Raw genomic sequence first — 13,255 nt, forward strand, 5'->3', positions numbered from 1 at the left:
AAGTGGCAGTGTGACATGCTGAAGAGATTTCACTTTCTTTTCCATTCCCACAGGTTATATTGAGGAAGCCTGTATTATTCCATGTCCCTCAGACTGCAAGCTCAGTGAGTGGTCCAACTGGTCTCGTTGTAGTAAATCCTGTGGGAGTGGGGTAAAAGTTCGGTCTAAATGGCTCCGTGAAAAACCCTACAATGGTGGAAGACCTTGTCCAAAGCTAGATCACGTCAATCAGGTAATTTGATTTAAATTTACATTTTTGATATAGCTTTTTCCATACCTCAGATAACCCTTTCAGCTGTATTGTTTGTTCATGTAGAAAAACTATAGAACTTAAGGGGCAGATGCAGGTAGAAGGAGGAATATGTGACGGCTTAGATTTCCTCAGTCAGCATAGGATCTGCCTTCATTAATTCTTCATCTGCAAGAACTTAGCACATTATCTGAACCACAGACAATAAAACATTCTACCATGCACATTGTGAAGACCATGTTTCTGAAGATCTTCTCTTATAACAGGCTAAATGTTTTAAACTGGTAAGATTCTTAGTGTTGTTCCCCGACCATCTGAGATCAGAAAGCAAATTAAAACTTCTCAAACAGTCACACAATGTCATCTCAGTGTCCCTTAGTGGGTTTAGTCAAGCTGAAGCTTGACCTTCAGGTACACTTGCCCTGGCACTGCAGTTCCAATCCGGAATGTGCTTCTGAAGTCGATTTCCCAGTGGTCTCACTAACCGCACTTGATTTTTCAGTCTGGCTGCACAGTCTGAATCCTCTTGTAGCGTAACTAAGCCAGAAAATGTGATCCAAAAGCACACTGGGACTTCTTTGACCACTAATGAACATTTAGTCTTTAGGATCAAGTTCAGCACTAGTCCAAGTCAAACACCCGGAGCTTGTTTGCTCCTGTTTGCTTGGAGAGTTTTAGAAAGAAAAACCTTCTATGTCAATTAACTTATGCTCTTCAGAATTGATTTATATTCATATTACTGTTGAATTTCATTTAGTCTGCAGAGGCATGTTAAACAGCCACATGGTCGTCTTTGTAAATATTCAAAGATTGAAAAAAAATGTGCTGTCAATTTACATTTGAATAAAAATGCATGTACTTAATATTATCCTATTGACATTTTGCTAGCACAGAGTGAAATGGCTTGTTGATCTAATTTTCTACTTTAGGGAATGTAATTAGTTCTAATTTAGAAAATAATAAGTGTTAAACTGCAGCTAATAAACTAAGTTGGTGATCTACTGTAACAAAATACAGACTAGAATGAGGGTTGCTGGATTTGGGTCAGCATGTAAAGATGCTTTAAATGAGGAGGAATGTGTTTCAATAGGAGCAAATTAGAGTCTATACAGAAGTCTTTTTCCTTCTTTAATATTCATGTAGTACATAATAGGCTCGTATTTTTCTGCAGCAAAGGTGGTTTTGCTGGAGGTCTGTTAGCCGCTTACATGCAACACTATTGCCCTCTACTGGTTGTTTGAACCGAATTTGATTTGTTGCAATGTTAGCATGGTACTTGCCAAATAATAATAGATGATTCAAAATGTAATTATTGTAAAAATAAAATATAAATCTAGTACTTTCATGAGAAAGGAGCTCTACAGGTAAGATAGGAGCGTCGAAGAATATGGAGGCTGTGTCTTTCAATTTTAAATACATTCACTGTCAATTCAGAAACATGCAGGGAATACACCTGCATTCTAATTTTGAGTTAATTATTTAATCTAAATGTGATACACCATTCATTCAGCTTGAAAACTACTGACTCTTCAGAATATTTATTTCAATTGTTAAATGTAATTTGTTTTATTTATGTATTAAATACTTATATATGTAACATGCTTATTTGCATACATATAAAGCGTAATGGTTAGACTGGGTCTTTGATGCCAATAAGCATGTGAAAGGTGATGTACAGAGGGGCTATGCTGTAAGATGAGATCTAGGAATTATGAACTCTGAGGAAAGACTGCGATGCACAGCCCATGGAAGAGAAGATGAAAGGGTGGATGCTGGCAGTCTGCTAGCATGTACATAAAAGGCTGTTGTAAAGAAGGAGGAAATAATCCCTTTGCCATGTCCATCATGGATAGGATAAAAAGCAGTAGGCTTAGACTGATGCAAGCAGATTTGGGTTAAGCCTTGGGGAAACTTTCTAATGGTAAGGCTAGTGAAACATTGAAAGGAAGTGCTTAAGACATCTGTCAAGTTTTAAGACATCTGTCAAGTTTTAAGACTAAGTTGCCCAATGTCTCTCAGTGCTGACATGTATGACTGTATTTTGGAGGAGGACGGAACACAGTGAAGGCTAGATGTCCCATTGAGCGTCTTTCCTCATGGACCACGCGTGCCAGGGAGACTCCCAAACCACACTCCAACTGAATGAAGCTTGTTCAGTACTCACTTCACTAGGCTAAAAGTCTTCATAATTACAATAATAATAGTGTCAGGTCTATTATAAAATTATGTCAATGGCCTTCAGAGTATTCCAAAGGAAGAGCCTAATCTGAGACTGTTAGAGAAGATAAGGAGATCCCTCTCTTCATTGGCTCCAGGCATTATTTGCCCCCTTATCCAGCAGATGGGTATGCAATCCTTACACCACCCAACTGCCATGGCCTGCAGTTATAGCTACAAAAATGCCAGTAGGGACAGGAGAACACCACTTAACACATGCAACATAATACAGAGTTCTCCTTTGGCTTTCTGGCAAGAAATGTTTATGTTACTGGAAAGGCTGTTGAGTATTCAGGGCTTATGTATTTCTTCTTATGCCAGCCAGGGTGAGACATATAGAGACATTTCCATAAATTAAGGCTTCCCTATTCTCATTTTGGAAATCCTGGACAAGAATAAACAAAGTGCTACTTCTCACATGGCTATGAATTGTGCACTGGGTCCAGTACCTTCCTTAACGTGCATTTACACCACCCATCTTTACACCTGAGTTAATGCTTCTGTACTTCAAAGAAGGCCCAAATACGCTGGCTATGCTGGTCTTCTTTTGCATGGGCTGATCAGCTGCGTAGTGACTCTCTACTGATATATCAGACTCTCTACTGATATATCAGGCTCTGTACTCATTCATTGTTCAAGTAATAATTTTTTTTTTTTGTGACTGATAGTAATTTGTTGCGGGTTAACTGATAAAATATCAAACAATTAGCCCTCTTTTTCTACCCAAGCAGTGTTGCTGAATGAAATCAAGGACTTGTATAAGACAATGTCTTAGATTGTCTAGAAATATTATGTCTGCTGACTTGATACCCAGAATGATATGTGAAGTTAGCTGGTATAAGATAATTTTGAGGCAATGGGCTTTAAGTAACCTATGCATAATTAAGATACTCAGCGAAGGACTTAGGAGCTTTGGAAGGGTGAGAACTGCCAGTTCCTCTTATTCCCCTGAACCTATTGCACTTAATGCTGTCAGAACAATTTCAATTAACAGAGAAGTCCAGTATCCTCTACAAAAACACTGAGGATTTTCTCTTGTCTTAGGGAAACTGGATTCCCTACTGTGTGAAGAGTTGATGCTCATTATAGGAAAAAAGGGAAAAGAGTTTTATCATGTGTTAGAGACTGAGAAAGAGACTACCTAATTTACTAGCTAGTGTCTTCCCACTAGTTGTGATTTATAAACTTTTCTTTTCTTCCAAGGGCAAAATTCTTGTAAAAATGCCTCGTGACAGCAAGTGAGATGCAAGAGGAAATATTCAATATCTTTTGCTTGGCAGAAGTCATAGAATATTGTTTGTAATAAAAGCTAAATGAACGCTATTTAAACAACTATGCTTCACGCTAATCATTCTTTCTTTTTGTCTTTGGTTTTTCCTTTTGATTCATGAAAATACTTTCTTCAGGCTCAGGTAAGATTTTATAAAATAGAGATATAACCGTAACATGTGCTTCCTGATTGTGCTCCGATGTTTACGTTGTCTGTCCTTTTTTTGTAATGTATGTTTGAAAACATATATGGAACGTTGTATAAGGTACTATAAAAGACATTACTTCAAATATGCATTCAAATCTAAACATAATACTAAAGTTTATATTAGAGTGATTTTAAGTATTCACAATGAAAATAAAATAAACTGGTATATATAGGTATAATTTGCCTTGAGCTCACCTCTCTTTAGAAATACAAAAACCCCACAACTAGTAACAGTGGGACAGAGTGGTTGAGGAGAGATGTAAAGGGTAGAAGTAAAGTTTTAGCAGAGTTTTAGCAGCATTTTTCTGAAATGTATACTCGTGAGCTAGCCCAGTTGCAGATTTTATGCTAGTTGTGTTGATGTTATTGGTGGAAATGGCATAGTGTGGGCTTAGTGGCAGAGAGAACCAGGGAATCTGTCATTAGATGTCTTAGCTTCTGACTTTTTGTTATTTCTATAGTTTTCTATCAAATATTTTATCTGTATTATTACTACAGCCTCCAAATCGTCATTCATATTTGTTATTCTTACCAAAAAAAAGCAATAACCTTTTTTTGCGTGATCACTGTTGCATGTTTATCTTATTTACGTGCAACAAAACTGGTGCCTGCTGTGGATTCCAGGTATATGAGGTAGTTCCCTGCCACAGTGACTGCAGCCAGTATATATGGGTTACCGAGCCCTGGAGCGTCTGCAAGGTGACCAATGTGGACTTAAGAGAGAACTGTGGAGAAGGTGTTCAAACGAGGAAAGTCAGGTAAAACACTATTGCTCCTTCACTTTACAGAACCTTCACTTTCAGTCGTGGCTGTGTTTAATTTGATGTAATTTTGTGTAAAGAATAGTGGTAAGTCCAGCCATAGTATACTGGATCAGAACCCTGGCTGATGTCAATCAGAATAGCTTCAGTGATTGCAGTATGACTCTGTCTATTGGTTATGGATATAGATCTTAATTCCTAGTTTATAAACTAATGTATGTTGTATTTCTTATACTACTTCAAACACTGCAACATATGATTTTAGCACTTTTCTGAAAGGTAAAATGATCCTCTTTCTATATGAAACTACGATTTTTAAAAAGCCCTTCTAAGTACATATACCTTTGGGAATAATAGTTATACTTATTACAGAAAAAAGTGTCAAAAGTGAATGACTTGAAATAGAAGAGTCCAGAAATAGTCTGTTGTTTATTGAACCTGATCTAAGCATCTTGTAGGCATGTTCATCAACCTAGAGCTCTAATCACAGGTTAATTAAAATCAGCCTCACATGATGTGGTACACAGCATGGGGGGCTTGGGGTTGGCTGGGTTTTTTGAGGGGGTTCTGGTTTAAATGTTTTGTTTGCTTACTGCAAAGCAACACACAATTTGAGATTATAATTTTGAATAATAAAGCATAATATGAATTCAGTTTGAAGGACCAAAATGGGAATTGTATGCAGTGAAATGCTAAAAGTTCTCTTTTCCCTGACACAAGTACTTAGAAACAGGAACATTTACAAAGTTGTGTTCACAACAGCACTGTTTCTTCAGTGTAACCGTTGACTTCAAGAAGGTCACAGTATTATTCTTTGCTTCATCAAAGTTAGAAAGACTATGCACAATTGTTCTCACACAGTAGCATCTAAACATAATGCCGTAAGAATTCTCTTAAAAATTCTAATATGAAAAATAAGAAGTAATCAGTGTTTATGCTGAAAAATAAACTTTAACACCACCATCAAAGAAAGTGATTTCAGCCCTTTCCGACTAAAAGCATCTTTCATTTGTTATCACATAGAGTACTAATTCCACAAAGCAAATACATGCTCATGCTGTATCTCTTATGTTTACCACAGAAAAAAGAATGTTTCCAAAGTTAGTTTAGCCTGGTAACATAAGATATTTGTGAGAAAACAATGTAGTCAAATGAAAGACGCTCAGAATATTTCCATGAGTGTGAAAGGCTTCATATTGATATGAGTTTTTCTCTTACAATTCTGGAAAACAAACTCAGGACTCTTAATTTGAATGATCCTAGTCATGTACTAGTTGGTCTTCTGTTGACAGGTGGAAACGATAAATCAGGAGCAGAATCCACAGCAGTGGAAACATTGTGGAACAAAGACTGTCACCTTCAGCTCTGCAAAACTGAGCATATTAATTTCTCATCTTAACTGGGCCTCCAGCTGCTAATTTCATATAATGATAATTTAAAAACATCTGTGTAAATTAGAGATTAATACTAAGAATATAAAATTTTAAAAGTTCTAATATTTCTACATTTAAAATTATCAGTTGAAGCATGCACAAAATACCTCTACATGATGGCTGGTTCACATGATTCTGGCTTACTCGTAAGCTAATGCCAAATAAATTACCTGCCCAGAAACTCTTAGCAAATCACTGATAGGGAATGTCTAAATTCTGTGCATTTCATTATATGGCTGTCATCTGTAAAAGTGAGGATTATTTTTGGCTCTTCAGCTTTTCTTGGATATTCATAGATCAATACTTAGTTTTGTTACTTCAATTACTTCATGATTGTTATTTGCTGCCAAAACGTTAAAATGCTTCAGAATACTGTGGAACATGGTTACTGTACAAAATCCACGGCAAATGCAGTTTATGTGCAGTTGTTTTTTCCAGGTGCATGTTAAACACTGTGGATGGTCCTTCTGACACTGTTGAGGACTATCTATGTGATCCTGAAGAGATGCCACTTGGTGCTAGAAAATGCACGTTACCGTGTCCTGAGGACTGTGTTATGTCTGAATGGGGATCGTGGTCTCGATGTTCTTTGGTAAGAAGTATAGTGAATGTTTATCATTTCAGGATAAATGTATATATGAAAATGTATATATGACATATTGTGCAAAGATGCTGAGCAGCGATTACACATGTAAATATCTATATTTACGGTCACCTTTAGGGTCGTTGATAGTTGGTTGCAAATAAAGAGTGCCGGTATTATCCATTGAGTGAAATTGTTTGAAAACACAAAATACAGTCACCAATGATCATTCTTCGGGGTGGGGTGGCTTCTGTGTGGTGAAATAGCTTCAGCAGTTGTTTGTGAGTCCATCTTTGAGCCTAGCTGTGAGCCTTTCCATACCAGTGCAGTCACTGCACTAAAATGTCACTATCTTGTAAAGAGCAAAGTATGTAGATCAAGACTGAGCATAGAAAGATAATTTTGGGTCTCCTCTCCCCTTCCTGCCAGCAATTTCAAAAAGAAATGTCAAAAAACACCAAACCAAAGACAAAAAAATATCTCAGGACCTCTGAGTATTTGGGCTCTGGTGCACTGCAGTGTGGCATTTGGAAAGAGAGCATCTGGATATCCAGTTTATGAGCAAAATGGTTTCAAAGTGCTAGTGCTGAAATGTGAACTAGTTAGGAAAGTACCAGGGTTTCACTAAGTTAGAGGATATTTCATCTTCAGTGGTACCAAGGTCGAACAACAGACTAAATTCTCTTTGAAATAGCATGGAAATGGTTTCTCACAGGCAACAGTGTGAGCCTGCTATTTTACGTTTGTGTCTGTGAAGAGGTTACTTGAAAGGGTGTTATAATGTTGCATGAAAAGGCATCAGGATGCTGAAATATCAAAGCTGTTTCCGATCTCCCTTTCAAGCCATGCAACGGAAGTAGTGTCCGTGAAAGGTCAGCTGAATCCCTGAGACAACCCGATGATGGAAAGTCTTGTCCTGCTGCCACTGAAACAGAAATCTGCACGTTGAACAAAAACTGCTACCACTATGACTACAATGTGACAGGTATTTGTGATGCTATGACCCAGTGACAGCTTGGGACGACGGCTTAATTCCATTCACCTAACAGGACAGATTTTTCAGCTTTCTGTTCTTATCTGGAGGGAGCTGAAGAGCTTGTACTGAAAACTGGTTCATACTATTTGATCCAGATAAAATATCATTGGAGACTTTGCAACCGGGGTGTAGCATGCATGCTACAACTCCAAGAAATGTATTTCTATGATCATTTTGTGATTTGCTCAAGATCCATGCAGATGAGACCTAATATGAACTTTTCAGGATGGCATCATGGCACTGACTATTTGCAGGAACAGTGGTTGTTTCCAAAAATGAGTAGCAACTGGGTTCTATGAGCCTTTGCATGTGTAAAAGTTGCTTGTGAAGATTATTTTAGGCCATCAGAATTAGCATTAGGTGTGAGATTGGATCATTATGAGTTTTATCTAGAATATCTGCTACGCTAACGATTTCCTTGTTTCCAGACTGGAGCACGTGTCAGCTCAGCGAGAAGGCTGTCTGTGGTAATGGTATCAAAACACGGATGCTCGATTGTGTTCGCAGCGATGGCAAATCGGTTGACCTGAAGTACTGTGAAGAGGTGAGTGGGTACCTGTGAGTAAGCTCCCTTCTAACAGTGCTAATTAATGCTGAGCCAACTGAGCTATACGGCACGTAAATCATCTTCGCCAGATGTTTCGCAACATTATTCATGGATTGTTAAGTACCTCTGAAATAACCTGTGCCATCAACAGTGATTCTTATACAATTTCCTTTGGTTACTTTTAAGTGCCACTGTGAATGTATGCTAATTATTATGTCCTGAAGGAAATGGCTTAGAAACAATAATTAATAAAGTAGAATAAAGGTAATAAATCTTAATCACAACACTAATCATCATTCTAATTTGATACAATTCCTGCATGGAGCCTTGGACAGCTGCCAGTATCAATCATTTACTCAATGTGTGGGAAAATGTTTCTCATGTGCCATTCTGCAGCTGGGCTGAATGCTAACTTCTTGTACCCAGCTGTGCAATGCAAAAGATGCCCAAGATAGTGTGAAAAAATGTGCAGCATGAATGAAATATTAAATAGAAGTATATATGGAGAACTAATCAGCAGGCGTGAGCCCTTAAATTTTGAAAGTGCTGTTTTGCAAATGTTCGAACTAACTTCAAACTTGAAAGCAATGGTTTTCTGGCATTTGGTGTGTTGGTCTTAATGTTTTCAATTGCATGGAGACAGGAATGTGAAGGAAAATGGGAAGACAAAACAAGTGTTGCATTAAGGGCAACCCTGCATGCATTTCTCATGGAAAGTAACTGAACTTGTTTCAGCTGCCATTGCCCCACCAGATCAGAAACAAAACCAGTTGCAACGGGAGACTAAGGTGGAGCGGCCTCCATAGCAGCTTTGGTACCAACACCTTTTCTGTTGGACCTTCCTGGCTGGTAGCTGCTCTTCAGGATGTGCTCATAGAGAACAGTCTCATCAGAGCTGGAGGGAGTCAGGAAACCATCGTATACCCTGGACAAAACCTGCCTGGATGCGTTCCTGTGCAACCTCCTCTAGGTGACCCTGCTTTGGCAGGGGGGTTGGACTAGATGATCTCCAGAAGTGCCTTCCAACCCCTACCATTCTGTGATTCTGTGACTATAGTTTAGTAATGATGCATCAGACCTACTTAGGCTTCTCCGACCCCCTCCAACATCTTGCATTCCTGAATCCGTAAGCTCTTAGCAAAGGTAGGAAGTTTCAGCCGAAGCTGGCACATGACTTTTGTCCCAAGTTCCTCCTTCACCCCTCTTATGTTTATAACCAAATCTAATAATTTGACCATTTATGTCTCAGAAAAAAAGTCAGGATCTGTCTACCTACCAGCAAGTTTCTCTGATGTGACTAGAGGAATGTTTTAATGCAGTCTGTTAGTGTTTTAATGCGTTAAAAGTAAAAAAAAAAAAAATAATTGACTCGGGTTATTTGTAAGAGACTGCAATATTGATTAATTCATACCAAGACATGATATAAAATGTCCATCCACATGAATATTTCAATAGAAAAATAGATGCTTTATTAGATTTCAGGGGGAAATATATTTATCTTACCATAAAGCCAAGAAATTGTTCCTGTTGTTAACCAAAGATTTTGAGCAACATTTAAACAAAATACTACATTTTACAATGAGATCTCATGACAGTAAACCTGTGGAGTTTTCCTGCATTTAAGAAATGAAAGTTTATTACTCAGAGAAATAATTAGGGCAACAAGATAATATCTCAAAAGCAACTCGCTGTAAATGAATGACTGGCCAACAGACATCACTGCAGTGGGGTCTTGGCTTTATCAGCAACCACTGTGATACAGTCTTATTTGCTCTTTTGATTTGCGAGACCATACAGAGATACATCTTCCTGTAGAAAGCCCTGATCCACTCCCCAGTCATACTGTTAAGGCCATTTCTTGAATTATGGATGTGTAAGCAGTGGTACAACAAGGTCAAAGGCTGATCCAATAACTGTGAGGAGTAAAAGCTGTTAACCTGATTAACAAGAAAACCAAGCTGTTCAGATCTTACCAGACCCTTCACTCTAAAGATGTGAAAGCCAACTCTGTGACCTTCCAGGTCATGCAAGGATAGTATTCAAGAAATTATCAAAAGGTGAATACGCACTATGCACTTACTAATCTAATCACAGATGATCCTTCAGGGTGGGTTTTTTGCTGTGTTTTTGCATCATAAGGGCAGTGCAGAAAAATTAAGTGAAATTCAAAATAGAGTGCATGTGGTTAGAAAAGTTTATAAGACAAAGATGAAATATTTTTGTAGTGACTTAGCTAATGGAATTTCCCCTGGGCCATCATAAAACTTTATACTAGATGTATGAATAAAGAAAAAGTTCTGTTTAATTTTTGTGTAGATACAAAGAGGAGAGATCAGAATAGTTAAACCTATCCTGATTCCTAAGAAAAGATGTCTAGTTGCAATGTCTGACTTCCTATATATAATACATGTTTCAAGAAACTAATAAAAGCCATATATAAAAACACCCTTCACGCTGCCTTTTGACTGTCACCATCTCCATGTACGAGCATCAGCCTAGTTAAATGCTAACATTTCTTCCAAGCCCCCATGTTCTTTCCTAATGTGTCCATATGATCTTGTGCTTGTTTCAGTCAATCAGCTAAAGAAGCTAGCCAGTCATCCTGATTACTGCCAGGATAAATCAATTTCTAGAGCTTATTTCCAAGTCCTCGTTATGTTAACTTAGTTCCCTTCAAACTCTCAAGGCACAGTAATACTGGATTACTTGGTCTCTAACTCTACAAAATTAGCACATCACAAGAACTTGGCTTGTCTTTTCCTTGTGTATTTGAAAATCAAATCACCTAAAGCAAGCTGGTCCTGGTCATATTCATATTTATGGACGTATTTATTTACCTTCAATTAAAGATCAGAAAAGCCTAGAAACCAGCAGTTTTGTTTGCATTAGAAAGCAAATTTTTCTGCTTTATTGGCAAATAGTCTGCTTGTCAGATTACATGATTAACCTCCAGCAGACGTTAATCTGTGGTGCCAAACATTCCTATAAACAAATAGAGATAATTCTTGTGGATCCCAGGGTTTATAGAGCATGCTGGTCTGGCCGCCTGCTGCCCCTGGTGTGTGCAACCAGGAGTAGAGGGCGCTCAGCGGTAGCTTCCAGTGCAACTCCTCCAGTGCTTGCCATTCTTGAATCAGAAACCACAACTCCTCCAGAGCAGAGGTTCTTTCAGGTAAGGGAGCTACTGAACACTTTTCCAAATGTTTTCTAAGCTCTTCAAGGTGAATTGTGGTTCATCAATTGAAGGAAGGAGACGGATGAGAAAAGGACATGTGATTAATATCAAATTGCAACCTGCCAACTGTTCCCCAAGTCTATTTCAGCAGCATTTCAGTATCTAAGACATGCAAATGGCAGATCACTGTGGGTAATCTGGCCTTCAGCTTTCTCCTCTTCACCTTCAATATCTCTCTTGGGCTTTACCTTCTCTAGCTGCCAAAGTCGAGCTGAGAAGGCCAGTCTTGAAAGAGAGCAGTCGTGTTTCTATAATTGGCAGGAATCAATTCAGCAGGCATTAAAGCCTTTGCTCAGAAGATTTGACCCACATATAGACTTCAAAGATGGTTCTGTAGTGTCCTAATTATCCAAAGGTTTCAGGTGTTGCCTGTGTGCGATAGCTGGATAATCGAGGTTATACTGTACAACAGAGAAAAGGCAAAAACTCATTCTTTGATGTATAAAACAGAACAGAGGTCAAAAACCTCATTTGACCCAGATGCAAGGTTCTCCATCTGGGTCGGGGCAATCCCAAGCACCAATATAGGCTGGGCAGTGACTGGCTTGAGAGCAGCCCTAAAGAAAAGGACTTGGTGGTGCTGGTAGATGAGGGGCTCAACATGAGCCATCAGTGTGCACTAGCAGCCCAGAAGGCCAATTGTATCCTGGGCTGCATCAGGAGAAGCATGGCCAGCAGGTCGAGGGAGGTGATTCTCCCCCTCTATTCCACTCTCGTGAGACCCCACCTGGAGTACTGCATCCAATTCTGGAGCCCCTACTACAAGAAAGATGGACATGCTGGCACGTGTCCAGAGAAGGGCCATGAGGATGATCAGAGGGCTGGAGCACCTCTCCTATGAGGACAGACTGAGAGAGTTGGGGTTGTTCAGTCTGGAGAAAAGAAGGCTCCAACAAGACCTTATAGTGGCCTACCAGTGCCTTAAGGGGGCCTACAAGAAAGCTGGAGAGGGACTTTTTAGGATGTCGGGTAATGGTAGGACTAGAGGGAATGGATTAAAACTAGAGATGGGACGATTCAGACTGGACATTAGGAAGAAGTTTTTCACCATGAGGGTGGTGAGACACTGGAACAGGTTGCCCAGAGAGGTGGTGGAAGCCCCAGCCCTGGAAGTTTTTAAGGCCAGGCTGGATGGGGCTCTGAGCAACCTGATCTAGTGGGAGGTGTCCCTGCCCATGGCAGGGGGGTTGGAACTAGATGATCTTTAAGGTCCCTTCCAACACTAACAATTCTACGATTCTATGATTTTATGATTTGTCTCAATAAATGGTACTGCAAATGCAAATTTAAGACTTGGTGAGTCTATCAGGGTGAGACATTTCCAGTGCTTGTGTTAGTTTATTTATGGAGGACATGTTAATGTTGTGCCTAATTATTGCTCTGTGCTTGCATTTAATAGAAAATAGTGGTATTATTTCCTTTTTAAAGTCTTAACTGCTGGTTTTATGTCATTAACCTTTCCAGTCGTTAAAATTAATAGGTTTTGAAATGTCTGGTTTGCTTCTTTTTTTTTTAAACTATGTGGGCATTTTATCTACTTAAAGATATCCACAACCTCCTGGGATTCTGAAAGGCCTCAATGATGATCAAGGTCCAATGGTGAGGGCCAATGAAGAGGGCAGTCTTTTATGCTGGGAAGGTGCAGATCTGTTCATATTGGCAGATTGATTTTCTTTCATGTTTTATATCGTACACCCTGTAATTGATCTATCCTTT

At 38.9% G+C, this 13,255-nt stretch overlaps 1 protein-coding gene across 1 annotated transcript in view; it reads left to right on the forward strand.

Moving 5' to 3' along the window:
- The window catches only part of THSD7A (thrombospondin type 1 domain containing 7A), a 294,355-nt gene that overhangs the window by 259,826 nt on the left and 21,274 nt on the right, over window positions 1-13,255 (forward strand). The window contains exons 16-21 of the mRNA XM_054191500.1: window positions 54-232; window positions 3,874-3,879; window positions 4,569-4,702; window positions 6,577-6,730; window positions 7,565-7,706; window positions 8,186-8,301. Coding sequence (XP_054047475.1) covers window positions 54-232; window positions 3,874-3,879; window positions 4,569-4,702; window positions 6,577-6,730; window positions 7,565-7,706; window positions 8,186-8,301 — 731 coding nt within the window. The remainder of the gene's footprint in view (window positions 1-53; window positions 233-3,873; window positions 3,880-4,568; window positions 4,703-6,576; window positions 6,731-7,564; window positions 7,707-8,185; window positions 8,302-13,255) is intronic.

This window comes from Rissa tridactyla, chromosome 2, assembly GCF_028500815.1.
Source record: "Rissa tridactyla isolate bRisTri1 chromosome 2, bRisTri1.patW.cur.20221130, whole genome shotgun sequence".
NCBI lineage: Eukaryota > Metazoa > Chordata > Aves > Charadriiformes > Laridae > Rissa > Rissa tridactyla.